Source organism: Cloeon dipterum, chromosome 3, assembly GCF_949628265.1.
Source record: "Cloeon dipterum chromosome 3, ieCloDipt1.1, whole genome shotgun sequence".
NCBI classification, from domain to species: domain Eukaryota; kingdom Metazoa; phylum Arthropoda; class Insecta; order Ephemeroptera; family Baetidae; genus Cloeon; species Cloeon dipterum.
Window position 1 is genome coordinate 18,852,575 of NC_088788.1, and position 27,021 is coordinate 18,879,595.

Below are 27,021 nucleotides of genomic sequence, written 5' to 3' on the forward strand. Positions count from 1 at the left end.
TGCTTCAAATTGTTGAAGTAGCTTTTTAAGGTATTAATTTAAAAGTCAAACGAATTTTTTCTATCTTTTTTAGTTTTTATTTATTCTAGCACGTAACTTTAACAGTGGCTTTTAAAAACAGCTCAGCTTTGATTTTGGTTCATGTTAATTTACTTATCTTTTATACTAATTAAAAATACATCACTCACGCTGCTGGCTGGCAAAAGCATAGTTCGAAATTTGCACAACTCATCCTCTGCCATTTATACGATGAATATGCATGTAACACGACAGGAATTAATAATTCACTTGGACTAGCCTGGACGTAAAATCTTCTTCAGTTTTACCTCACTCGTAAAAGTAACATCGAAAAGGAACTGGTTCAAGGTTAGTTTTCAACAATAGTAACGCTATATGTGTTTGACTTATGTGTAAATTACCAACGGTGAATAGTGGAACAATGTTTGCATTGACAGTTAAAATAAACACTTAAAGCTCTGAACATGGTATCTATGTTGTTTAGTACTTTCTGCGCAGAATGTCGACAGGTGGCCTCGCTCTGCGTTTGGTTGGTGAGTCCTGCAGGTTCTTCTGTACTGGTATCAACACTGGTTCGTCCTCCAGGCTGGCTTGGTTCAAAAGGGCAAGGCCCTTCCGCTTCCTCAGGGACTCTGTAGGCGCGTACTCCGTCGGCCGCAGCAGCTGCTTGAAATTGTACGGACCGGTGATGTCGTCGCTTCCAGGCTCCTGCGGGCCAAATTCGGTTGGAATGAAAAATTATGCTTGTAAGTATAAGGTGGCTTTGCTCTGCTTACCCGATAAGCGACGTTGTGGTCTCCTTGACGAAGGAGTCTTCTCAGGTCGGAGGCAGGACTGAACTGCATCGCCTGAGTGTGGTTGTTGCTCGGCTGCAACATTGGAGGGTCTGACACGTAGCTGTTGCCCACTTGAATCAGGCTGAAAATAAAACGAATAAATTATTTAACCAGTTTCATATTTAGCATCGCATCACAGAGAAATTCAATATAGTTCATTTCTCTGAAAGAAAACAAATTGAAGAAAGTAAAGAAATTAGGTCGCACGTAACCTTAAAAATGTCATTGGTCAGTGCAGAGTTTTTGCTCATGAAAGACATCAAATAGGAGAGCCAAATTAAATATTTAGATATTTAATGTGTGTATCTGTCAATTTTATTCACATTCTCATATAATGGAAACTAAAAATTTGAATTGAATTAAAAATAATATCTTAGAAGAATAATTTAATAAACTGAAACCAATTAAATTAAAATTTGATTGCCAAAAGAGATCTTCATTTCTCGAGCTCAAACTCCACGAGAAAAATATCTATGCAACCTGCAGAAACGACATGTCACGCGTGTTGCATAAGCACTTGCCTGCTGTTGCTGTCTTGTCTGTGGAGCTCTTTGATTCTTTGGTTCAGTGCAGAATCGATGACCTGCTTGCCGATGTTGCGCACCCGGTCCGCTTTAAATTGCAAGGTTAGTTGTGCTTTCAAACGTTCAGAAAGGGTTTTTATTATTCGTACTTTTGTCTCCGTGGATGGCACTGTGCCAGGCGGTGAGCAGGTTGGACTCGCGACGCTCGTTCATCCGCGCCTGTGACTGACTTGCCGCCAGCATTTCGCGCCGCTGCCTCTGCAAATCAATGCCCTCTGGCTGCCCCCTGAAAATTAGACACCAAATTGCTCTTTAAGATAGATTTTTTTTCACGGTTTTTAATAATAGTGTGCATGAGAAACGAGTGCTGTGCTGCAAAAAAGGAGATGGCAAAATAATAAAATCAAATCAGAAAACTATATTTAGCGAAAATGAAAATGCGAATGAGCAAAATAATGTGGGGTCATCTAAAAAGCATCAAAGGCATTATTGCTACGTTCAAGAAGGCCGGCTTTTTGAGTACCTGGCCTTTGGCCTAAGTTTCTGCTGCAGTTGCAGGAGGGGTCCGTCCCAGCAATCAACTTCCTCCTCCTTTTCCTCCTCCTCCACCTCCTCTTCAGGAGAGTTTCTGGACAAGTTTAGCAGTAAAGCACGCAGAAATCACCCCGAAAATTGTTGAGGGAGTGACTCGATACGATATTTGGTGAGGTGAGAAACAATAAATTCACATGCAAATGAATTGATGAATTTCGCATGCCAGCAAATTGTGAGTTCACGTACAATCAGGAAAAGAATTTGTATTTCAACACACCTGCTCATTTCCTGTTTGAGGGCGTTGTAATAGGAGAGGTGCTGGTTATTTTGCTTGTTTTTTGAACTGTTGTCTGACTTGCTAAGCAGATGAGGAATCAAGTTGAAACCGCGAGGCCTTTGGTAGGAGGCGGGCGGTTCCGTGACGTCCTGCAGACGCACGCCTGGCTTGTTTCTAAGCAAATGACAAACACGTTTAATCAAAATGCTAAATGATGTTTAAGTTTTAATCACTCACCTCCTGAGGAACTTGTGAGCGTCTTGGTTGACCATGTGAACGTTTTGCGAAAAGGCGATCAAATCTGCCTGTCGATCCTTGTTCTTCTTCTGCTGGCCCTTTGGATAGGCCGGCGGCGGTGGAGGCGCCGGGTACTTCTGCTGGCGCCAGCCGTGGTAGTGCCGTTGCACCAGCATGTTGGCCTCGTCAGGGTTGAGGCCCTCTTCTTGCAGGGCGACCAGCGCCTCTCGCGGGTTGTTGTGCAGCGCGAGGACGCGCCGAATGCGGCCCTCCGCTTCTGCACTCCACTTACGTCGCACTGTGTAGCCTCGGTAATCTGATAAAAAAATTATTTAAATTGAAAATCAATGACAAATTATTTAAAATTGATTTCCAGTTCTTTGTACGTTTAATACTAGAATTCGTTTTTCTATTAATTTAAAAATATCCATAATGAGGATTACAATTAGTTTTTAGAGCTAATAAACACTAAAATTAATCAATTTTGACAACAGATTTAAGAGTGATACAAAGAAAAATGAATAATTTTGATAAGGTTTTCTATAAAAATGCATGCTTGTAAACTCACGACTTTGAATAATGGTGGCTGCCTCATCCTTCTTTGATTTCTTCCTATTTTCCTTCTCATTGTCCCCAAACGACATGGCTGAGAGAAGTTTGTTTTGAATCCAGGCTCCAGCTGCCTTGGTTGGACTGCCATGTGATGCTAAATCAGATGACACAATTAATAAATAACACGAAAATATGGGACTCAATTAAATCTACCTCTGCGCACTTGTTCCCTGAGTTCCTCCCTCCTCTTCCGGTTGCGGACCTCTCGGAGGAGCTTGGCCTCTTTGCGTGCCTTCCACCCTCTGGCGTACTTCTGCAGAATCAAGACGCTCTCAGCCACCTTCCATTTGTTCTTGTCGTACCTTATTTTGGCCAGCCACCGACGAATGCACGATTGCACCAAGACGATTTTACGCAGCTGACGGAGAAACTCAAAAATTAATATTCCAGCATTTATAATTTACATGCAATCTAACCTGCTCCTCGTAAAGCTTGGACAGGTACTCGACATGGTAGTACTTGAGGAAGACCTTGGTTTTGCCCAGAGCCCAGCCGTCCAGTTTGAGCCGCAGCAGCAGCAGCCGGCACGTGTCCCGATTGGCAACCACGCGCTCGTCGTATCCGAACGCCAGGAAGTAGTACCTGCGGAGGAACTCGCTGAAGGTGAGGCGGTGCGAGAAGCCATGCTGCCTGATCCTGATCGTTTCCATGACGCCTGTGTAGCGCAGCTGCTTCAGAATCTTCTCGCGGTCAAACAGGCCCGGCCGGCGGCTGTCGTTTGGCTTGACGCAGCGCACAAACTGCGGATAGCCACTCACCTGAAATGAGAATTTTATTAAAATTTGTTGAACAAAAATAAATAAAGACTAACCATTTTTTGAAGGAGATCCATGAGTGAATATCTGAAGTAAGTAGCCACCGTTTGTTGGGCTCTGGATTGCGATGCCAATCCTCTGCTGCTGAATTTTTCCTGGTGATATTTTTATTTATAATCTGGCAGAGAAATTAAAAATTTTCGCTTACCCTGGAGTTGTGGTGGTCTGCGTAAGGCAAATCCGGTGGAGTCAAGTTCCGCGTGTTGTTGTTCAGCTCCCCGGAAGGCGGAGGTCCAGTGACGGAGGAGTAAAGGTTTCCAGTTTTGGTGAGCGGACACTGGAAGAGGAAGCGGACGGTATCCACCTCGCTCTGACGCAGTAGCTGAATCACCTCGGGCGGAAGGAAGTTCTTGTTCTTCTCAAGGAAGTTCTCGGCCTGATACACGACTCTTCCTGCGTAATGGTGGATGGCGAAGCACAGTGCGTTGCTTTTTGGTCTGACATAGAATTTGCTCTTCACGTTGTTGTGGAACTTGGCTGAAATTTTTAAAGAATAATAAAGACTATAATTTTTCTAAATTATTCAACATACAAACTAGAGAAGAATCGCTTGATCTGGGGAATCTGCTTTCTTCGTCTAAAAGTGCCAGGAGACCCATAGGCCTGGACAAGAGCATGTCCAAAACAGGCCTGTTGTCGGAAAATTCAACAAGATCCACTGGAATTCCTTCTGCCATGTATTCCTAAATAGCGACAAATCAATTAAATTAACAATTTAGCTTAGCTAGAGTCTATATAATACCTGTTGCTCCCAAGTGAAAATGTGTTGATTGAAGTAGTACTGAATTTGCTCATTGGCAATGTTGATGCAGAGCTGCTCAAAGGAGTTCTTGGAGAAATTCTCGAATCCAAAGATGTCCAAAAGGCCAATGGCAAGTGGCTCTTTGCTGCACAGCAAAAAAATCTTACGTTGCAAACACAAAATTTCAACCTCAATTTACTCACCAAGTGTATCTGTTGAGGGCGAGCAACCTGTTAATTTGGTTCACGACCCAATCAAACAGCCTTCCGTACAGACCCTTGGCCATCGCGTCTCTGGCCGCATTTGCCTCGGCCACGGTGTTGTTCCTTGTGATGGTTTCGCCTCTGGTCACCACGCTGTTGGAGGTCAGCGCTTCCAAGAGGTCGCCCGCCTCCACCCCAAGCAACGCACAAACTGTGCCAAAAACATGAGTAAATAAATTAAAAGAAAAACTATAATTAATTTTCCAAACTTTTTCAGTAAAGCATTTTAATTTTTGAGTTTATCAAATTTATTTTGATAAAAATAACAGGAGAGTGATAAACTCCTGTATCATTTAAAATTATTTTAGGGTATTAAATTAGTTGATACTGAATAAGGCGCGTAATATTTTTCACAATTTTAAGAAAAGCATGAAAAAATACGAAAAAATTCAAACCCATTTCTTGAAAATAATACAAAGTACGAATTAGAAATTTTGTTTAATAAGGTGCCGGTTATTCATTATTTAAAAATGAATGGGGTAATAATTTAAAATTAAAAAAGCTTACCTCTGTGCAAAGGCGCCAAGTCGATGACCCTGCTCTTGTCTGTATTGTCATCAGACGCAATCTCGCCAAACTCGATGTCTCCCAGGTGGAGGATGGCGGCCAAAATGCAGTAGACGGCGTCCACCTCGTCCTCCTTGAAACCGAGTAGTTTGAATCCCTCCTTCAGCTGCTGGAAGCGGCCGATATTGATTTGTTTGGTGGCCTTGTCCAGGCGATCGCCGGCAAGGTAGCGGTGCCTGCCCCTCAGCGAACTGTCCAGGTGGAAGCGCTTCAGGCGTCCGTCCCATTCCAGCCCGTCGTACAGGTAGTAGAAGACGTGGAAGTTACGCTCACCTCTGTGAAAGTGAAACAAGGAAATTGACAAAAACTATGTAATTTAATTTCATTAAAGATTAGAGTGGCGTCACTTTCTTCTTTATGTATTTTCCTCACTCCCAAAATAGCTGCGGGAGCAGGTTTTTCAAGCTGGCGCAGATCTGATAGCCGAGAGCAGGGAAAAGTGAATGGGAGAGTTTTTGGCCGATTTATGACCTGGGCGTCTCAACAGAATGTAAAACAAGCGTTTTATATGGTCAATTGCTCGGCGCTCGTAAAAATCCATCTGCCGCCGCCGACATAGATAAATAAGAGAGGAAGCAGACGCGGCTAGCTGCCCGCACATTATAATTTGTAATACGAGATATAATAAAATGTGTCTTGCGCAACAGAGCAGGGAAAATTATACGCCGAGTGTAATACGATCAGTTTCGTAATCCCAAATTAAAATTGCAATGAGTGTTTTAGACGCGATGCATGCTCTAGATAAAACCTTCTTTTCATTGTTTCCAAATTCAACTCACGTGGCTTGCTGCACCACCCGGGACTGCTCGAGCAGGTAGACGGAAATTCTGGCTCCAGTGACCTTTCCACTGTTGGTCATGGTCAGGTCTAGGTACTTGCCGAAACGCGACGAGTTATCGTTTATACCGGTCTGGGCATTTCCGAACGCCTCCATGATGGGGTTCACCTGCAGGATTCGGTCTTCCAGATTGCGGTTCGGCGCCTGCAACACAAATAAACAGACTGTAAACGAACAGAGAAATAAAATAGTTAGAAGGAATGGAAGCGCTGCCCACCTTTCCCAAGAAGACGAGTTGCTTGAGGAGCAGGTTGGCGCTCTCCGTTTTGCCGGCACCGCTCTCGCCGCTGATGACAATGGCTTGGTTTTGCCGCTGGTGGAGCAGGGCCTGGTACGACGCATCGGCCACAGCGAAAATGTGCGGCGGGTTTTCTGACCGGGCTTGGCCACGGTAGCGCCGTTGCTCCTAAAAAATATTTCATTATTGGTTTAAAAGTTGTTTTTAATGCTAAGGAAGCTGTTATTTTTTGTAAAATGTCTTATATATTTATTTTTTTCACGGATCACCAATAATACAAAAAAGTGAAGGAAAGACACGCACGTACAAAGCGAACAGGTTGCTAAAAGGTCGGGTCGGACAAGGCCTCGTTAACTGCTTTATGCAAGCGTTCTAATGTTGTAAATTAGATTGTTTCTGAAGAATTATGCTCGATTTCACGGTTTCATTAACGAAAAGATTTTATTTAGGCTAGACCATGACTATTTCTTTTCAGACTGAGACCTTTGTAACGCACTGAAGAAGAGTAAAATGCTCTATCCAATTTAAAATTAATAATTGGAATGCGTTGCTAATTAATGTTTAAATTCTGTTATTATTTTTGTGCCTTATTTTCCTGGATAATGTAACTTGATATGAGATTAACAAAGAATACAAATATGTGAACTATAAATGATAATTTGTAAAAATTTATTGAAGAGTGGAGTTAATTAATTTTATTTGTTTGATTGCTTGGCACAAAATTTACATCGTCCAATGCCTGTGAGAAGTTATTGATATTTGCAGAAATTTTGTTTAAAAATTAGACCAGATACTAAAATTAGCTAATAATTAACTCTTGAACAAATAAAAGAAACAAATCCTTTAAATCCGAGCAAAATAAACCGATAATTACATTTTTGATGATTTTACTAGACGGCATTGTTGACAATTCGAAGCAATTTTTATACAATTTTAATCAATTTTGTAAGTGCATAATGAGAGGAAGCCTCTACAAATTAATAATTCGTCCAAAAGTCCATTGCTATATTTATATTTTCAATTGCCAAAATTTGTTTTAATTTTTATATTTCTCTGAATTTTAATTTTTAGAGAGCTCCAATACAATTTGAATTCTAAATTCCATCAGAAATTACCAAATTTGATATAAATTCCTTTGCAAATGTTGAAAATTAAAAAAAAATGTTTTAAAAAAAATAATAAAGTAAACACACTAACCTTGTCAGTGTAGAGTCCAAGCTCAGAAAATGGGTTGACGGCAACTAGAATGTCGCCGATGTAGGTGTAAATTTGGCGCTGGTCGAACCTCTTCTCCAGCTGCTGGACAATTGTGTCCTCTGAGAGGTTGTCCAACGCGGCCAAGTCATCCATGTACATCTGTTGCGGTCGTGACTTGCGGTCCGACTTGAGTTTGCCGTGCTTGGTGGTGACCTCGGGCTGGCGAATCACGCGGCCCTCGGCGCGCTGCCGGTCAATCTCCTCTTTCAACTGATGTCGGGCCTAAAAATTTGAACGTCGTGTTGCTTGTCACTTTTGGAATCAAGCTCCGCACGAACGGAGCTCTTTCCAATTTATGAACAAACAGGTTGAACCCGAATGCGTGTCTGTGAAAATGGGACATGCTGAGACTGGTTTTCAATGAGAAAAAATCTCTTTTGCCAGGCTCTCCATTTTCAATCTTTTTATTTTACAAAACACAAAACACAGCTTTAAACTATTCCCTTTTGAAAATAAACAAATATTCCGCGAAAATCAAAACATCATCTAATTTATTTTCTTAACTATTGGCTTTCTGTAAAGGGTTTTAATTTTCGGCCGCAAATGTTTTCGTACTTGTGAGGAGGCGATGGCTCCCCTCTTGATCAGTGGGTGCTCGAGCAGCTCCCGCGCGAACGGCCTCTGCTCCAAGTCCTTGATTAGACACTCGCTGATGAAGTCTGGCAGCTCAGGGCTCCATTCCTCGGGGCGCTGTAGACCAGGTGGTGGATTCCTGGGAATCTGCAAAAACACGGCAGTTCATCGTTTCATGCGCGCCAACGGCAAACTAAATAATGAGATAACCCTTTCAATGGGCGTGCGTCGCTGTCAGTGGGTTTATAAGCTCGAAATTTTGGTTGGCGCGTAATTAGTGCGTTGACTACAAGTGGACGTGTAATTGGATCACGAAAACCCCCAGAAATGCGAAAAGAGCGGCTAATTTGTAAGCTAGCCCGGCCTAAAACGCACCTGGGGCTTCGCCATATAAGCGAAAAGTGATTGGAAAGAGAAAAGCTCGTGCACGAGTCCACGGGAGGAAGCGTTTCTTGAAAAGTAGTTGGGTAACCAATTAGTGAAATTAGTGTGTGAGCAGAGCAGCAGCGCCTGTTTGCCATTTTTGAACGAAAGACGAGTTTTAACTTTTTAATTGCTCAGGTTAAACAGAAAAAGGCGTAAAAGTTCAAGTATCCGTTATGAATTTGAAATTATTTTAGACATGAGAAACAAGAAATGTATCCTTGTTGACATTGCATTAACATAAAAAGAAGGTTTGAGTAAAAGCCACATTTTACTCACAATCAGGTACGTGATGTAATTTTTTTTATAAAAATGGCTGTCAAGTTTGTTTGCCTTTCAAGTAGAGAAAGCAATATCCTTACTAGAACAATTTTATTTTATCGAGTTTCCCCGAAAAATTCCATAGATCTCATCGAGAGGAGTTATGCCACGTAAAATTTGATAAATGCAGTAAAACGTCAAGAAAATTAGCAAAATCTGAATTTCTTTGACGCTTGGTACTGTTTTGGTTACTGTCCTTTGCAACAACTTGATTAACTCGAACTGCAACTTGCTGAAGCCAAAAGTGCAAATCATATTCAATTTGTCCTGCGCGTTTTGAAATAGGGGGTAAATGATAAATTATTTATTTATTCCCCTCGATTTCTAATGTGCCCCAAAGCCAGCCTCTCTTGAAACACAAATTTGAGTATTTTTTAACTATATATATATATATATATATATATATATATATATATATATATATATATATATATATATATATATATGGCGATATTTTGTTAACATCTCCTAAGTTTATTTCATTTTTATTAGTTGTCCTTCGTGAGGGTCGAAATTAATTTTCCTCTACCTGGAAGAGGGCTCGCATAGGATGCAGCTCCGACAGGGGCGGATCACCCTCGGCCAATTCAATGGCCGTGACTCCGAGGGACCAAACGTCGCAGCGAGCGTCGTAGCTGGCGTCCAGTTGTTGCTCGCATGCAATGACTTCAGGGGCCATCCAGTACGGCGTTCCCACCTATAGAAAATAAACGATCGATCGCTAGATTAGTGCTTAGGCAGTGTGTATTGACGTCATCATAGATATATTAAGCACGCTATGCCAAATTCCTTTGCCTGAAAACACTCGAAAAAAGACGTTCGCCTGCCTTATAGAGCTAAAGTAATAAATCACTTTAATTGGGCTGCTTGAACGAGCAGTCGGAAATTAATGGCTCGAGAAATGACTCCGACTGGTGTGATAAAATAACACGCGCGCAATGGCCATTCGCCCGTGATTTTGATGAAATTCGAGTGCATTTCGATCTAATGGGAGAAATGCCGGGCGAAAAGCGGTTTTTGGTTGACGGGCGTAAATCAATCCGCTGATTTACACGCGAATAGAAAGTCTAGCGGAGGACACAAACAGGTTTTCCTCCGAAAAAAGGAAGCTATAAGAAATGAGAAACGAGCGTATTAAGCGACACGTACTCTGTCTTTTGATTAAGGCCGAAGGTCCTTTCAAAAGTTGACAATAACGGGATCAGATTTAATTGGGCCACCACACACTGTTCGGTGTTGTTTGGAATAAAGCAAATGAGCTGATTTGCATGTTATAATGATTTAAGGGCCAAGGCGTGAACCAGCGCAATTATTTGCACTCAAGCGCGGCACTTTGAACTGGATTTTTTTCTTTCTGCGAAAATGGCCAGCGGCCACGTGTTTTTTGAGTGACGTGCGCTTTTTCGCCGTTGGAGATGCAACAATGTCAATCGAAATAATCCTAAGAGCACGACGTAGAAAGTCGAAGAAAGCTTTTGACGTCAAAATACTCACGGAAGTGCTCCTCCTTCCGAGGGTGGCCCCCAAGTGAGAGGACACGCCGAAATCGACCAATTTCACGCAGGCCTCGTCGGTCAGCAAGATGTTGTGACCCTTGACATCTCGGTGCATGCAATGCTGCTGGTGAAGGTAGACCAGAGCCTGAAAAATATCAACGAAGTAAGAGCTATTAAAGTATCCAGACACCTTTTCAAATAATAGCAATGGTATACAACCGGTAAAATGGTAAGAAATACAAATTCAGACGAGACAAAGCTAAAACTAGCGGAAAACCGGTAAATCATAGTCATCGAAATGCACCTGTGTACGATCACTTGAATTTAAAATTGACGAACATATTTTCATGATTTTTTCTTTTGTGGCAAAAGCATTTTTTATTTGATCTTTTCTTTGAGAGTTGAATAGTGTTTTAGAGGAAAAAATATGTAGATTAATATTTTTAAAAAGTAAATTTTTCTGCGTAAATTTTCTTAAAATATAATATATAATTCGGACGTTCCCAAGCGTTTTCGCCAAACCTTTCACATTCAAATGGAGGGAAATTAGAATTAATTTAGCAAATTTGAAATTTATGCACAGTTTAAATTAACAATGTGAAAAAGCGGCCTTTCTAAAGATAAAAAGACATGTCCCTTGGTACAACAATTAAAAACAACAACGATAATTGGAATTTTCCCAGGTAACCATTTCCTTATCTCGTTTAACAGCAAGTGCAAAATAATAATCATCTCTGTAAGTTAACATTACTATCAAGGGGCCATTAAACAAACAAAAAATACAAACAGTGCTTGAGAGCCACTTTGACGCAATGAGATTTCAATTCTGATTCTGTCCAAATTACGCTATAAAAAATGACGATTAACCGTTAGATTTGCGTCTCGCCGAAAATGCACGCCGCAATTGTTTTTGTATTTAATTGGACTCGGTCCGGTTGGCTTGATCGTCTTCCGATTTCTCAGAGCGATTGGGAAAAATGCGCAAACTCCATTCCATTTTCCTTATCAATGGTCCTCAATGGAATGCGAAATAATTATTAGCGTTTCCGTGAACAATAAACATGAAAACCGCAGTTTCCTCCTCTCTATTCTTTCTCCTCGCGTAGGAAGTTCAGTTTGTTTGCACACGCGATGCTCAATCCGGCAATAACTAATTTGCGATATGCGCTTGTTTGACGTCATAACCATAAAATAAAGTTTTGGCTAGAGCCAATTAATGAATCGATGAATGTGAGAATTGCGAACATCTGGAACGCAAGAAAATCCGTTCAAAACACCGGCCTAGAAAATCGAAACTCGAAAGTTCATAGAATACAGTTTTAATGTATGCAAAAGCTCACCCAGAGCTTGACATGCTAATTACACAGAAGTTCCGAGTGCTGAACTTTTTGCACGCACCAGCACATCGCGCATTAATGGAGGCACAGAAGTTGCTCCTTTATTCCTTAATTATAATCCGTCTGCACTCTGATCTTGGCAACCTTTGATTAAAGTTCACTGCTCTTAGTAAAGAGTTGATCTATATTAGGGCAGAAAAACTAATAAAATATTTTAAGCACTTTTTATCTAGCGCGTCGAGTCGAAATATTTTAAGCCCTTTTTAAATAGTTTTTGTTTTAGATTAATTTTAAAGGAAATATTTATTATGTTTTAAATTTCTTAAGATATTATTTTAAGTTAAATGGTTCTTGAAAATGAATAATAGCTGGAATTTGCTACTAAAAACGATACCTTGAAAATGAATAATAGCTGGAATTTTCTACTAAAAACGATACCAATTTTAACAAATGGCGTTAAAATAAATTGAGAAAATGCGTAATATGGAACTGGAACTGGCCTTGAGTGGGCTGGGTCCCTGTGCGGCCTGGTGCGCCCATGTTATCCGTTCGCGGTGTTATTGGGACCCGGGTTTCAGCATTCGTGCTAGTGCAGTGCGCGCCCTTCCCGGTCCGAGGACAGGGATATAAAGAGAAAAAAAATTCTTTTTGCTCTTACGATCAGGAGTTGAACATTTTACATTAATTGTGCAGAGATACGAATATCAAAATCAATTGTTTCACAGGCTATTATTGCAATTTCGGATAATCCCAGGTCTCACCAGCAAAACCTGGCTCTAAAACCACGGCGAAATACTCTCTAACCAATCGGGGTTTGGAATGATTTCGAAAAGATTTTCTCGACGAGCGAGACAAATGCGATATATTTAAATGGTTCAGACAGTTTTTATTTTTAATGCGAACTAAAAAGAGAAACAGAATCTGACGAAAAATCGGGTAAAATAGGGACAAATTCTCTAATGCCCATTTACATCATATAAAGCATTTTTTGAAGGAAGCAGTTTTTATTTCGTGTGCTGAAGATATATTGTATACCTGTCTAAAACCCAAATTGAAACGTTATGCCTCGCCCTCGGCTCACGTCAAAGAGAATATGGGGAGCTGTGGTGTTGTTTAAGACCGCGCGATCAATAAATCTTTCTGTCAACAATGCGCATCTAATTACTCGTCACTCGAATTACCCGGTGATTAAATCAGCGCAAAGTGATTTTGATGAATGCTCTGGCAGAACAAAGAAGGCAGGAAAATCGTCCATTCCTGCTGAGCACGCAAGCAGGCGTAAAATAAAATATAAAAACGCGAGTATGGCCAGTGCAGTCATGCAAATTGCTTTGGGATTATAATTATGGTGCTGCAATTACTCATCTCGACGCGTTTGCGGCAAAAAGGTCGTGAGCGATTAGCGCTAGAGATAATTAGCCGCGCATTATTTGCGAGAGGAAATGGGCCACTTGTTTTTCTCTCTCTCTTGTACGCAAATGCATACGTGTTTGTGCATAATGGTGCCCTCCATCACTACTTACTTACGCGAGTGCACTTGTGTGCCAGTTTTCAATGCTTGCAGTGCCCAGAGGTTACAAAAATCTCAAACAGGAATGAATGAGTATGTTTCGAGCAAATTGATCCTCGCTCGATTATTTCTCGTGTAAATCAAAACGGAATCGAAGAAACGAAAGTTTCAACGTTTCTTGCGTGCTGCCGAGAAGGAGAAGAGTGAAAATTAATTTGTTCATCATCGCTATTTGGATTTTCTCTTTCTCTCTAGTAACGAATTCTTTTTTTTCGATGTGAAAATTGTTAATTCCTTCAAAGATTTTAATAAAGAATGTAACAAATGCGCAATTTCACAAGTATTGAATTTTATTGCGACATTGAATTTATGAAGAATCACTTTTTGAAAGGTCTTACTTTTGTTTAAATAATGAATATGCTATTCATCTAAAATATTTGTAATTAAAAAATTCAGTGCACCAGGCAAAAACGTTTTTAATTATTTATACCCATATTTCTGACCATAAGTTGTAAACAACCTTTTTATTGAATGTCATGAATTATGAATTGAGGGCGATTTTTTTAAATTATTGATGGTGTTTTGTTTGTAATGCAGGTCCTGTTCTTAATAAGAGAGCACGCACATGCTACAAATTACATCTTTTTGTTTGGTTGGTCATCGAGGTTTGTGCAATCAAATACAAACGCTAATAGCTTAGAACGAAAGTGGAATGGTTGCAAACCAGAGTAAACGCATGCTCATCCGAGAAATGAGTGAGAAAGAGATTGAAACAATTTGAAACGACGTGTTATAAACGGCGCAGACGGAAAGATTATTATATATCGATTTCCTCCTACCTGGACAGTCTCGTGGAGGATGTATCCGATCTGGTCTGCGGTGAGTGCCTGGCCTCTTTTCTTGAGACCCTGCACCAGGTCAGTCACTGAACCGCCACCGCACAACTGAAACACACATACACACATATTCTCATTAGTGCCGGTAAATTTAGTGCAGAGCGATTTTTTATTCATACGAGCGCGCGTCATAACATTCTGTTTCGCCATTAATTGTATTGCGCTCCACGGGCCACTTCTTCAGGTGTGCAAATGCACTAACAATTAGTGGATCAAAAACTGATGAGAACGCGTCAGACACATATTTTTATTGAGAATGGTATGCATTTATTAACCCTGCATGCGAAAGAAAAAATGTTTGCTTTTCTAAGCGGCAATCAAACGTGATAATTTTACTTTCGTGGTGAAAATTTTATAGCGAGCGCGTATCTAATAACTCGAAAATGATTAGTTTACCATATATTTAGTGTGTTCAGCCGCAGGGGGCTTCAATATCGGAGGTTCGTTAAATTGTTTTCTCCTTTAAAAAAGGCAAAACCCGTTAGGCCGCGGAACAACCATACTTTGTGGTCACCTCTCACACACTTAAAAGTGATTTTATTAAGAGCAGACGCCGAGACACAAATAATGCTTCGCCGCGCACTCGAGATTTATTGCTGACGATGATGTGTTTTTATTATGATGCGCGTACACTTTTATGATTTTATAATCGGTCAGCTATTTGCGTGAGTGTGATATTTGAATGAATTTGCTGGACAAATATATTGGAGCAATAAAATAGAAAAATAGTAAATTTGTCGGGCATATTTTTTTATTTTAATGAATCTAATAAGCGTGCCCAAAGGCAAAGTTTCGTCAAATTTGCATAATGATGGCAATATAAAACTCTTCCGTTGCTCCAGGACAAAAACTGCTCCATGCCAATTTATGGCCGGCCTATAACTTTTACTTGTAAACCAGTCTGTGCCTAGCTGAAACTAGAACCATCGAAAACGCAAATAATTCTTTTAATGTCTACTCATATGTTCCTTGTAAATTTCACTCGACAACTTCCGCAATTTATGTTTTTACCATTCTAGAAAATTATGCAAGTAAGCTCCATACAAGCTGAGAGGGATTATGATGCAATTGAATGAGGATAACAATGTTAAACCTCGAAATAATAAAAAAAACGCTGAAAATCTTTACAGAAAAATTAAATTGAAGCATAAATATGCTTTTGTCGCTTTTGTGCAAATGTGTAGTGTAATTTGAAACCGTTAAGTATTTTAAATTAATCTATGTTATTAAAAACCTTGAAGTTTTAAATTATTATTAACGTAAATAATGAACGCACAACACCTAAATATATTACACAGTTTAAGTCTTGCACAATTTTTATGTTTCCTAAGTCAATTAATATTTTAGTCAGATTATTAAAAATGTTTTCTATTAATTTTTCTAATAGCATAAATTTTCGTTTAGCTTTTTTACCGGCTAAAATATATTATTAAATAATAGCATTCGTAAAAAATGGATCAAGATGATTTTCATTTACCTTTGATAAGAGTTATTAGCAAACGAAAACAAGTTTTAAAAAACGGAGCTGGTTTTTTCCTTTGAATTTTTAAATTACCTTTTCTTACAAATTTAAATGAATTGCTGAATCTCTAGCGCTCTCTAAAAACGCTTGAAGTACATCAGAATAAAAGATTTTAAAAGTATCATTTACCTTATTATCCGCCAGATTGTTAATCCAATTCTCAATCTATAAATAAACCTGAAATCGAGGCACACAATCGAGAGCACTGCGAACGCGTTTTCTAACAACAAACACGCGGTTGCATCTCTTCTGACTGAGAGAGTGTGCACCTGGCGAGCTCAGCCTGCCGACTGACTGACTGCCTCAGCTCATGGCTGTGGGATGTGCTACCTGAGAGAGCCCTGAGCAGCTCTGGTGAGGATGTGGAGGATGCTCGGGGTCAACTCCAGCGGAGTGCAGGTCAGTGCGACGGAGAAATTGTCCCTCGCATCAATCGCTTCATTGTGCGTAAAATACATTCCTGCGTGCGAACCGGGACATTTTCTCTCCTATCGCACGACCTTTGTTTAATTAATTAGATGCTACTTTTTAATGTTCACATTCCAGCAGGACATGAATTATCGGGATTTATGGGAGAAATGCGGTGAGAGACTGTTTTTATGTGAGAAGATTATGCGGACGGCGTGTGTCGGCTTTTAATATATATTTTATGAATGCTGCTGGAAAGCCCCAGGCGGATGGGGACATACATTACGGAGCAGTAAAACTGCCGAAATGACGTAAAAGCCACTTTGTAACCGTTCCTAAATGCTTTAGAATGCTGCGGTCCTCGTTAAAATCAAAGTTTTCAACAAGGAAAAATTTAGTCACAGCCAATATCGTTTTTGACTCGTTTCCCACGGGGAGAGCCGCGGACAAACTGGATTTTGTCGGATGTACATCCTGCGCTTGCTGGTTCTCAAAAGCATTTATAACTATAGCATCCGTATATTTTCAATGATTGCTATACGTCAACTTTATGATGAATAGCATTTAAAAATATTTTCTTGGACAATTTCGTACGTTAAAAATGGCGCTGGTTCAACAGCTAATTGGTCTCGCCGGCTAAAATTTCTCTCCAACGACAAAAAAAGGAGGACCAGGTTTGAGCTAATTAACACGAGAGAATGACCAGTATTTTAAGAATTCCGAGGAAAACCCGTTTTGTGAAAAGAACAGACCAACAGGCCACCACTTTAATAAAACCAGATAAACTTTGACATCTGATCTAGTAAAAATTTATAAAACTTAAAAGACGATTAATCTTATGACAGTTGGCTGAGAAACGGTAAGATAGATCCCAAATGTGAGAGGGAGATATTTTAGTGAGAGTAGCTTTTTCATCTTGTACAGATGCTATCTCGACACCAAATCGGTTTTTAGACTGTCTTCCACTTGAAAACTTATCTTGAATTTTGATCTACAAATCGTGTCGCCTGTCTAAGAACAATTAATTATGATATGTTACATTTCCCTGGCTTATCTTATCTCCATATAGTTTTAAAAGATATCTGTATGTAGGAGCAATAATTTTTCTTTAATTCGATCTTGTTAAAATTAAAATTGAAACAAATCAGAATAAAATGTAAAATAGTACAATTCCTGACGTGTACCCCGCTGTCGGCAGTAGTTGGCAGATTTGCCGGAAACTTTGGAAGCCAGTATAACCACATGTGTTGAGGCTCCAAAATGACCCATTTTATCTTCTAACCCCCTTCCCCTTTTGGCATTGCCTTTTTAAATTGTGTTTTACTTAACAGCAAAAAATTCGCCCCAGGCCCCAGGTCATGCTGCAGACCTAATTTCATCAACTTAACTGGAAGGGTGGATTTTTTGGAAAATGATATTTCACAGAAATGGAAGTTTGGGTTCAAATTATGGGCAGTTAACCATCATCAGGATGTCGATTTTTATATATTATTTTCCCAGCACAAGTAACCGAATTTTTTATATAAGGCATTCTAAAGAAATATAAAGTAGGAAATTTTTTTCGGTAAAACTCACCTCCATTGCGAACCAGAGTTGGTCATCGTCGGGGGTGGCTCCCCTCTTGAGAAAAAGGCCGTGGAAGAGGGGGATGTTGGGGTGGAGGCTGAGGTCCCTGAGCACCAGATACTCCTCCTCGATCTCCTCGACATTGTCGGCCACATTCTCGAGCACCTTGACGGCGATCCGTTGGCCCACGTCGAGGTCTTTGGCGCAGAACACCTCCCCGTAGGTGCCCTCCCCGATCACCTGTTCCAACTGGAACCGGTTCGTGGGGTCGGGAAGCTGCTCGAAGGTGATGTGCTGGCTCAGCCCGTGGTAATGTGAAGCCATCATGCCTGCGTATTATACAACCGAATTTGCATTTTAAAACCAGCTGACTTTCAAATTTCAGCCGCAATTCAAAACGGGTCTTGCCGGGGATATTAAATTTCGCATTTTCTCACGCTTGAAAAAATTGATTGAAAGGTGTTTCAGGTCAAGTGAGTCTAATTTTTAATTTAATTTTCACATAGAAGGAGAAGCCATGAGTTATAAAAGTTTCCAGTGACGTTCCTCGCGTTTCCGCATTTGACGCAGAATGTAAAAATATTACCAAAACTCAACGTGATGCTCATGACGTAATATATGACCGCAAAGACTCATTACTCAGCAACGAAACACCATAAAAGGTACAATCAATTGATGAGTGTTATTTATGACTATGTGGATTATCTACAGCCAATCAAAAATAAGGGACCAGATAGCTGATTATTTTATTGTCGCGCCCGCTCTTCTTTGACACATTATCACGCGGGTAACAGAAAATGACAGATGATGGCTATCATCACCAGGGTCGATTATTTTACACCAAAATATATTGGATTATTTCGTTTAGTTCTATGAATTTTTGATTTGAAAGAACTGCTGATTTTTTTTACAACAGATGCGAGCATGTACAAAAAATGAAGATAACAGGAATCTAACTCATAATCGGCTTTCATTTCATAGAGCCAATTTTCAACAAGTAGTGCATCATCGTCCTTATCAAAATTGCTAGTTTTAGCGATAATGTTCTGTAAAGCCTAAAATTCACCAACCCTCTTATCGCGCAAGCATAGACTCTCTTATCAGATCATCTCTTGAAAAGCCAAGTATAAATAGAAAATATGTAGTCCCTTATTTTCTCGAGTAAATTATGCGCACAGACGGATGCTCTGGAGCGTGACGGGTGCCGTGCTCCAAATAATTAAAGACACATTAAAATCCGCGGCTGACTCAACACTGCTGACATTCAAGTATAATTATCTCGGTTTTTATCGCTGCACTCGCGCTACCACTTTTGAACTTTGCGTAGTACGCCAATAAAAGGTGAATATAAGAAAGAGAAGAGAAAGATACTACACGCGTACCTCTCTGGAAGGAGAACACTTCACATGAGAGCGTGCGGTAGCGCGCGTGTTGTAAATTTTTTATTGTTTTACTGCATGCATAGTTTCAAATATAATATGTACTATCGCAATGCAAGGTGGCATTTAAATTTTTACAACTCAGAATTTTTGGGTGCGCTCAGGGGCTTGAAAGCACAAGTAGCGTGTTTTGTGAAAGTGAACAAATCTCACGAAATTGCTCCATGAGAAGGTAGTGTGGAGGAAATTTCAGATCGTTTTTATAAAATGTTTCTTGTTTAAATGAAAGCTTAGGAGTTGTAAGATAACTGAGCTGAATATTTTTTCAATCAAATACGCAATGAAATTTATTTTTAGGAAACAATGTAGAATTTTGAACGCAAAACTTTACTATTATAACTTTTGAGATTTCGTTATCATAACTTTTAATTTAAAAAACAATTTTTTTTTTTAAATTTAAAAATAGCTAAAAGGTAAAATAGAGTAAAACGTTTGCATTTTATGTGCGAAATACTTAACATTATATTAAATTTTCACTATTTAGTAATTAATCAGCATTATTATTATATTTTTATAAGATGTATTCACTAAAATAAATTCAGATCATTCATCAGGAGATACGAAAAGTCTTTTGAGACGAGAGAGTTTTGACTGTCATTTCCAATTAAGTCTTTACAAAAATAACGTCAGCTCATCCTTCTATTCGAATTAGAGACTAAAAAATGGAGCCAATTGAATAGAGTGTATACCATTTTTTTCAGCCACCGCACTGAATTCGGGTCTTGGGCGTCAGGTGTTGCGCACTGGCGAAAAACAAACTGTCTGCCTCACTTCATTGAGGCGTCCGCGAAACGTGTTATTCCGACAGCTAAAACACTGACTAATCGCGCAAAAAAGCACCTGATACAGCACAACAGGTGCACTCTCTTTGCTTCACCAACTGACTGACTGATAGGCACTTTTCACACTCATGCCGGTGTGTGTGTAATAATTTCGCGGCGCGAAGAGGGGGATCCATTATCACAACGCACAATTTCCCCAGCTGCGACTACGATAGATAAATATACACACGCTATTCAAACTGATAAAATGCAGTTGTTATTGTTGCGTATGGAGCAGCATAATTTATTTGCCTTCCTGTCCGAGTGGACCAATAACGCAATAACCAACGTACGAATGCAACGCCCGCGTTAATTTATTCCTTTTTGTGAAACGACCGCAGCCGAGGGGAAAGGCAATAGCTGTAAATACACACACAAGCAGCGGATATATTATATAATCTACATAAATATCAGCCGCTTTGTTTTATCACTTAACGCGCGCGCAATATCAATTTGTTCAGCAGCCGCCACTTGAAGAGCAGTTTCGCAGTGCGAACCTGCAAATATTTGACTTTGCCTTCCGCATTCATTCGCACACGAGTGAGAGATTACCAATATGTGCCCACTGGATTAGTAAATACCACGGACATGCTCGCACATGTAGAATAAACACGATCGAGTGGCGAAATCTGTGATAGTATGATAGGGATACCTCAACGACGAAATTTGCTACAAATTGTGAAGTTTTTAATATTTTGAACGAATGAGAATAAATAATGTATTTAACATGAAAGTGTACATCAGAATTATTATCAAAATTTAATAAAAACAGGCATTCATAAATTCAAATTGGCGACTTTACAAGTTCCAGTTCAAAGTATGGTTAAATGGAACAGGAAAATTGCAGTTGATGCAAATCACAGTTGTTTGTTTTGCCGACTTCCAGTCTTGGTCAACCATTGCAGGAATGACAAAAATCCAGGATTTATTTGAGAAATTTTGAAAAGCTGACAATGAGTCATATCGTTTTAATCCCCCTTTAATTTCATTTGTAATCGCAGCCTATTCATTTACTGCACCTTAACAATTCACTATCTTTATTATGTGTGTACCTTGATATTAAAGTATTTGGGCCTTTCAACTGGCGAACGTGCAAAAAATGCGGTAGAATCAAGCCTTGAAAATTTAATGAACAGTTTGCTCTTCCACGACGTGCGCTCTATTTATTTTGATAGTTATCCTAATTGAAATGCTGGCAACATAGATTCCTGCAAGCAAAATAGCCCGCTTCTATGATGTCTATTCTACACACTGCTATTTAAAAGTACGAATTAAGCTCCACGCGCGGAACAGTTAGCCGATTCAAATTAACAACCAAGCGCCAGCTCGTGCAGCAAAGCGCGCGTTCGCGTCGTATACATGTGTGTGTTGCTTCAGGTCTAGTTTTTTGTATTTTATTTTCCGCCGACGAGCGGATAGATGAGTGGAGAGCAGAGCAGGTGAGTGAGCAACTGCAGGAATCACGCACCGCGTCGCTCGCTCCGCGAATGCACGTCATTTTTCACGGGGGCCCTCGCGTGTCCCACCGGAATTAATCGCGCGACAATTACACGCTCAGCTATCTCAATCACAATCGGATGGTGCGCGCATTTCAAAATCAGGCTGTCGAAAATTTCGCTGTAATGGTGACGCGACAACGCCGGAGTGTTCCAGAATTGTGAAAGTTTGTCTATCTATCAACAGCAGCCTAATTTTTGTGATAACAAAAAGAAACGGTATTTAATATATCGATTTGATAGCTGCAACAGGTCAGCTGTGCCAGCAAATTAAGAAGAATAGTTTAATTTCATTTCATGTTGCATTATAATCAGTAAAGCTTTGAGCTTTTGACGTTTTTTCGTTAGCATTTTTAGACTCTTTTTTGCAAATAGACGATTTTCAAATAATGTTTTCCGGAGAGTACGACTTGAGTGAAATATTTCAAATTTTAATAGAGCGTGTAAACTCGCTTCATTAAACTGTTATGACGAGGTTTTCCCTTGACATTTTTAGCATTTCTATTGTAATGCTAATTTGGAACCGGCATATTTAAGCACTAAATTTTGAACAAAATGCTTGCACAACCATTTTCAGTCATGAATAGCTGGTAGTTGTATAATTCCTGAATAACAAGCATTTCACGAACTGGACTCGTTTGTAACCTGCTAACTGTAACTAGGACCCTCTTTCAATTAGGCTGATGTAATTCATGAAGCTTAACTAATACGAAACCACCTTCACAACACACAAGTGCGTAGTGAAAATAAAGCCAAGTTCATTCTCTCAAAAGCACCGACAGCAACCTAGAGTTTGCGCCATTTTTCATTACTGCTTTTTTATTGTGGTTTTGAGGTGCAATAATCCTTCCGTGCCAAGAACCGGCGATGTTACTTTAACTGATAAGGAAATCCGCAGAATAGCTGAAAAATTTACCGTTCACTTTTGAGCAATCTAATGTAATTCTACAACTCTTAAATAATGGAAATCAGTTGACGTAATTTCACAATTTAAATAATTTATACACGCGCACGCAACAATGAATTTTCAAACAAAACGTGATCCTTGAGAGTGAAAGAAAGCGGATTTAATTCTAACTTACCCACGATTTAATGAAATTTTCATTTTTTTTTCACTTACTGTACACGTTTGCGTGAGTGAATGAATAATTAAACGTCTTAAGCGCGATTTGATCTATTGTGTGATCGATTGGCGAGAAAGAAAAAGCAGCGTGGATTTCTTGCGTAGAGAGCGCTGCAATTATTTGCTGTCAGAAGTTTCGGGGAATAAAATTGTGTGCCACGGTAATTTAGTTAGGGAAGAATTAAGAGAATTAAAAATAATTGTATACTACAAACCGCACAAGTGTCAAAAGCTGTGCTTTAATTTACCTAACCTATATATTTCTCAACTTTCCCATCTAGATAAGTTTGTGTCTCTCACTAACGATTTTTTGCCACTTTATAATAAACATGTATATGTTGCATGAGAAAATAGTGGCAAAATGAATGTCAAGCAGGGAATAAACGCGCGAAATTTCCTAGAGCTTCTATACAAACTGATTTATTAGGACTTCATCTGGCTTCTATATATAAGCGATATCAAGAAATGTCCAAAAATGTGCTTGGCAATTCCATGTGAGACTAGGGACCGATTTGACTACTTGTTTTATTTTAGACATAATACATACATAGTACATATTAAGTCGAAGCTATGAAACTAAATTTTCCAATTATTAAAAGCAACTATTACAGGGCTGGGAAATTTATACGATCGACTATTTTTTTCTAATCTTCCAATCATTGTGGTGCCAAAAGAGACTGAAATGCGTTTTAAAACAATTTATACAACTGTCTAAATTGGCAAAACGCCTAGGAACAGTGAATACTTATTGCTTCGATCGCGCTTGAAATTGTTTTCTCATGGTCTCATTTATTTGGTCTGACTTTTTTAGTCCAATGCGTATTTATCAGTTTTTCAGACAAAACAGCGTTTTGGTTGTAATGATAATGCAAGAAGTAACCAAAATAAAGTTCAGGTGAGATTAAAAAAGGGTTCAAATCATCCTCAAAGGAGAAAGAAAATCATTTATGGTTTTATTTGTTTCAGTATGTTTAACTTTATACGAAAAAACAAGTATTCTCAGAGAGATTTATTAAAAACTCCGAAAGAAGACTACCGCCAACCTTCTAAACACTTTTTAACCTCGGATCGTAACTCCCAATACCTTTTTCTTTCTTTCTTGGTAAATTTGGTCATAGTTTAACCATCAAAATCGGTTCCCAATCTCACATGAATTATCAATCTTACAATAAAAATATTATACAGATTTTGGTAAGGGTTACGTAAATCGGAACACCTGGTGACAATTCTTATACATATATCTAAACTGAACGCTAAATTCTTCTACTTGAAATAATGGATTGGTTGAAATCTGACTAATCGTGAGAGTAAAATTCACGAAACCTCCCGCGCGGACATTGCACCCAACTTCATTAAAAGTGTTCCAAACGAGAAACGGGACGACGGGAGCTATCAAATGAATTGTAACTTTTTTACTCTGCTCTTTTACGTCGGCGTGCGACACTCGATCAAACGAGATGCTCTGATTGAGATTTTGGCTCAGTGAGCCGCACCGTCGGCGACCTTTTCACTCGAGCAGAAAAATCACAGCAGCTCGATCCAGAGCGACGGTTGGAAAACAAAACTCGTCAACTGGCACACAGCTTAAGATATTTGCGTATCCACCGCAAAAGTCGAAACAAAATGCACCTGCCTCCCAACTCACAACAACACGAAGATGCGAGAGCTACGTGACTTTTGCAAATTGGAAACGCGGATGCAGTGTTGAGCGAAACGATTTTTCGCGCACGACATGTGCCGCGACAACTACCGCTAAATCACGAAAGAGTCGAGGACGAATTAAAGTCAAAGTGAAATACCGGACTAATAATTGCAACAACGAAAGTACTCACTTGCAGCGGTGTCATGAAAGCCACGTATTGGCCTGCGAGCGTTCCCAGACCAAATGACACGCTGTCCGCGAGGTCCTGGCGCGCGCAAATCTCGTTAGAATAATATCATTCAACTTGTGGGGCTGCCCTGACATTCACTCGAGTCACACGACCCGCCAGCCGATTCATTACTCTATGCGATGCTTAACAAAGCGTGCAATCTGATTCTTGCTCAAGGTATCTATAAATGTAACGTTAGACGTAAACTCTACGCGATAATAGGATTTAGTTAGCACAATGATAAACTCATGAAAGGCCGGTTCTACGCTGAAATTGGTGAATGGGTATGGAAACTTCTTTGCCTCAATATTAAAGGAAGATGACAGTTCGCGATGGTCAAAGAAAAAACACAGATAATTTTTATGGAAGTAAGTTAACAGTGTGTTAGGGAATTTTTTTAACAGAATATAAATTTATAGTTAAATGACCCTGTAAATTTCAATGAAATTCTATTGCAGTAGCCTCTTTTGGCTTGTTTCCGAGGGTCGTCACGCAACGCAGCTATCAATTTAATTAATTTCCACGGTGAACACTGACACAGATAGTGATTCTCAAGACAAAAATTTAGGCACGCGTTTACACGCCAATACAGGTTTAACATTTGTATGACCACTCCGCGGGTTTCATGCTGGTACACGTGATTAATTTCCACGTGACTTTTTATAAGAAAGACACAAAAAGCCCACAACAGTTGCTATACGCACTTTTCACTCTTCCTTAAATCTTAGTTAGCTTAATATAAGTTCTATGAATAGAGACTTCCGTAACTTCCTGTACATTATTTGCATAATGTTTGCAAAAAACTATTACATGCTTCGTTGGTGTAAAACTCTTAGTTATTTTAATTAACTTGGCCGATTGGCAGCTGAATGGCTTTTACGTTTGCATAAAATCAATTTTCAGCTTGAGATGCACGCACATGCTGTTTGAACTGCGCTTGTTGTAAAAATAGTTGGAAACAAACAAAGCGTAAATCGGATATCAGAGCTGCAATGATAAAAAAGTGGTTCAAGGTTGGCTAAAATAGTCAGCAATTGTACGTATTCCTCAGCTTTTTGTTAGAATTTCGAAATAACAAGTTACAAATCTCTTTACAGAGAGGTAAAATCACGATTTTACACATTTTTTCAATTGTGTGAAAGTCGGCCGAGCCGATAAAGTTTTCTATTTTGAAATTAAAGCGCAATTCCCGATTTTTAATGCACTCCTTAATAACAAAGAGCACGATTAGAAAGTAAATTTGCGTCTGCTCAATGAAAGAGAAAAAGTCTCCTATGGACTGTCTTTGGCCAACCGAGGAGAAAATAGCAAGCTCTGAAAGCAGCCGACACCTGCTTTGAAATGCACTTCAAAAGACAAATCAATACAAAAACATCGTACATCGCCGACAGCATGGCAGAATCCCTACAAAGTAGGTGCACTACAGGTTAAGTCTGCGTGTTGAAGTCTAGGTGAAACATAATCAGATTTCAAAAATAAAAATTTAGAAAATAAAAATGCATTGAAAGTATTATGGTGATTTTTTTAAAATAAATATAATATTATTGAATTTTGGTCTTGATTCAAATATAATTTATTTAAATTTTGAACTGCTCTAAAATAAACAGTATTTTATTTTCAAATCCTAATATTATGAATCTTAAACATTATCTGAAGAAGATACTTTTTAACTCTCCTGTATTTATGAACAATACACAATACATATTATATTGTTAATATTATTGAAATAATTTACAAACAAATGTAATGCTTCAATTGATTTTATAGATAATCTCCTTGCACAATTTTGTCCTGTCCGTAAAAGCAAATGGAACTTTCAAAATCGTTTTCAGTATTGTGTAACACACGATATGATTCCAAATTAAAAAAGTTTATCGAATTTTACTGCGTTTGTCTTGATGGAGGAGACGTGTCAAGCCAAAAAATCTCAATGTCAGCAGCGTCACCGACCATGATCCAAAATCACGTAATGGAAAACGCACATTGAAACACCCACAATATAAAAAAAAATAATTTCCACTCAAACGCCGCAGCAACAGTCCACCCTATACCTGACCTCTCTAATTAAAGTGCATACTGACCCTGGTCATGTCGCTCGCGGGTCGACACACCTCTCGGCAGGGCTGTATTCGGAGAGGATGCACACCTGACACATAAACAGAGCCAACCTGACGAGTGACGGCACGGAGTAGACTGATGCGAACGCGATCCTGCTGCGGTGCCGCGATATTGCAGCAGGTCCAACGCGAGCAGCACGTTATGGATGGTTACGGTACCGTCTCTGACGTCACGGCTCAATCTTATCGCTCTCTGCCATGTGCTTGAGCATCGCTGCTGCACTCGGTAGCCGCCAGAAAATTTCGTGTAATTATGTGCTGTGGTGAGAAGTCGTCAGGCGCCAACAAGTGGCACTAGGCATAACAATTCACTCATGGATTCACTCAAAGAATTCCACCCGCCT

At 39.5% G+C, this 27,021-nt stretch overlaps 2 protein-coding genes across 6 annotated transcripts in view; one reads left to right on the forward strand and one right to left on the reverse strand.

Moving 5' to 3' along the window:
• Positions 1-27,021, forward strand: part of Secp43 (tRNA Selenocysteine associated protein) — a 197,258-nt gene that overhangs the window by 38,544 nt on the left and 131,693 nt on the right. The gene's annotated exons all lie outside the window — the stretch shown is intronic.
• Positions 62-26,797, reverse strand: LOC135940773 (myosin-IIIb-like). 5 transcript variants are annotated; one of them, XM_065485817.1, is made up of 25 exons: positions 26,642-26,797; positions 17,820-18,139; positions 14,258-14,362; positions 10,570-10,716; positions 9,605-9,772; positions 8,314-8,478; positions 7,699-7,980; positions 6,481-6,669; positions 6,205-6,407; positions 5,366-5,700; positions 4,799-5,009; positions 4,596-4,740; positions 4,386-4,536; positions 4,002-4,330; positions 3,850-3,948; positions 3,455-3,796; positions 3,192-3,396; positions 2,995-3,132; positions 2,427-2,742; positions 2,190-2,363; positions 1,902-2,006; positions 1,528-1,664; positions 1,376-1,466; positions 795-936; positions 62-726 (listed from the first exon to the last, which is right to left on the reverse strand). In XM_065485817.1, exons 2-25 carry the CDS (start codon positions 18,135-18,137, stop codon positions 499-501), a joined length of 4,725 nt encoding a protein of 1,574 aa, XP_065341889.1. In that variant the 5' UTR covers positions 18,138-18,139; positions 26,642-26,797; the 3' UTR covers positions 62-498. The 5 variants fall into 5 exon arrangements, with proteins under 5 accessions (XP_065341889.1, XP_065341888.1, XP_065341890.1 ...); XM_065485816.1 differs by lacking the exon at positions 26,642-26,797 and adding an exon at positions 24,522-24,648; XM_065485818.1 differs by lacking the exon at positions 26,642-26,797 and adding an exon at positions 19,939-20,130.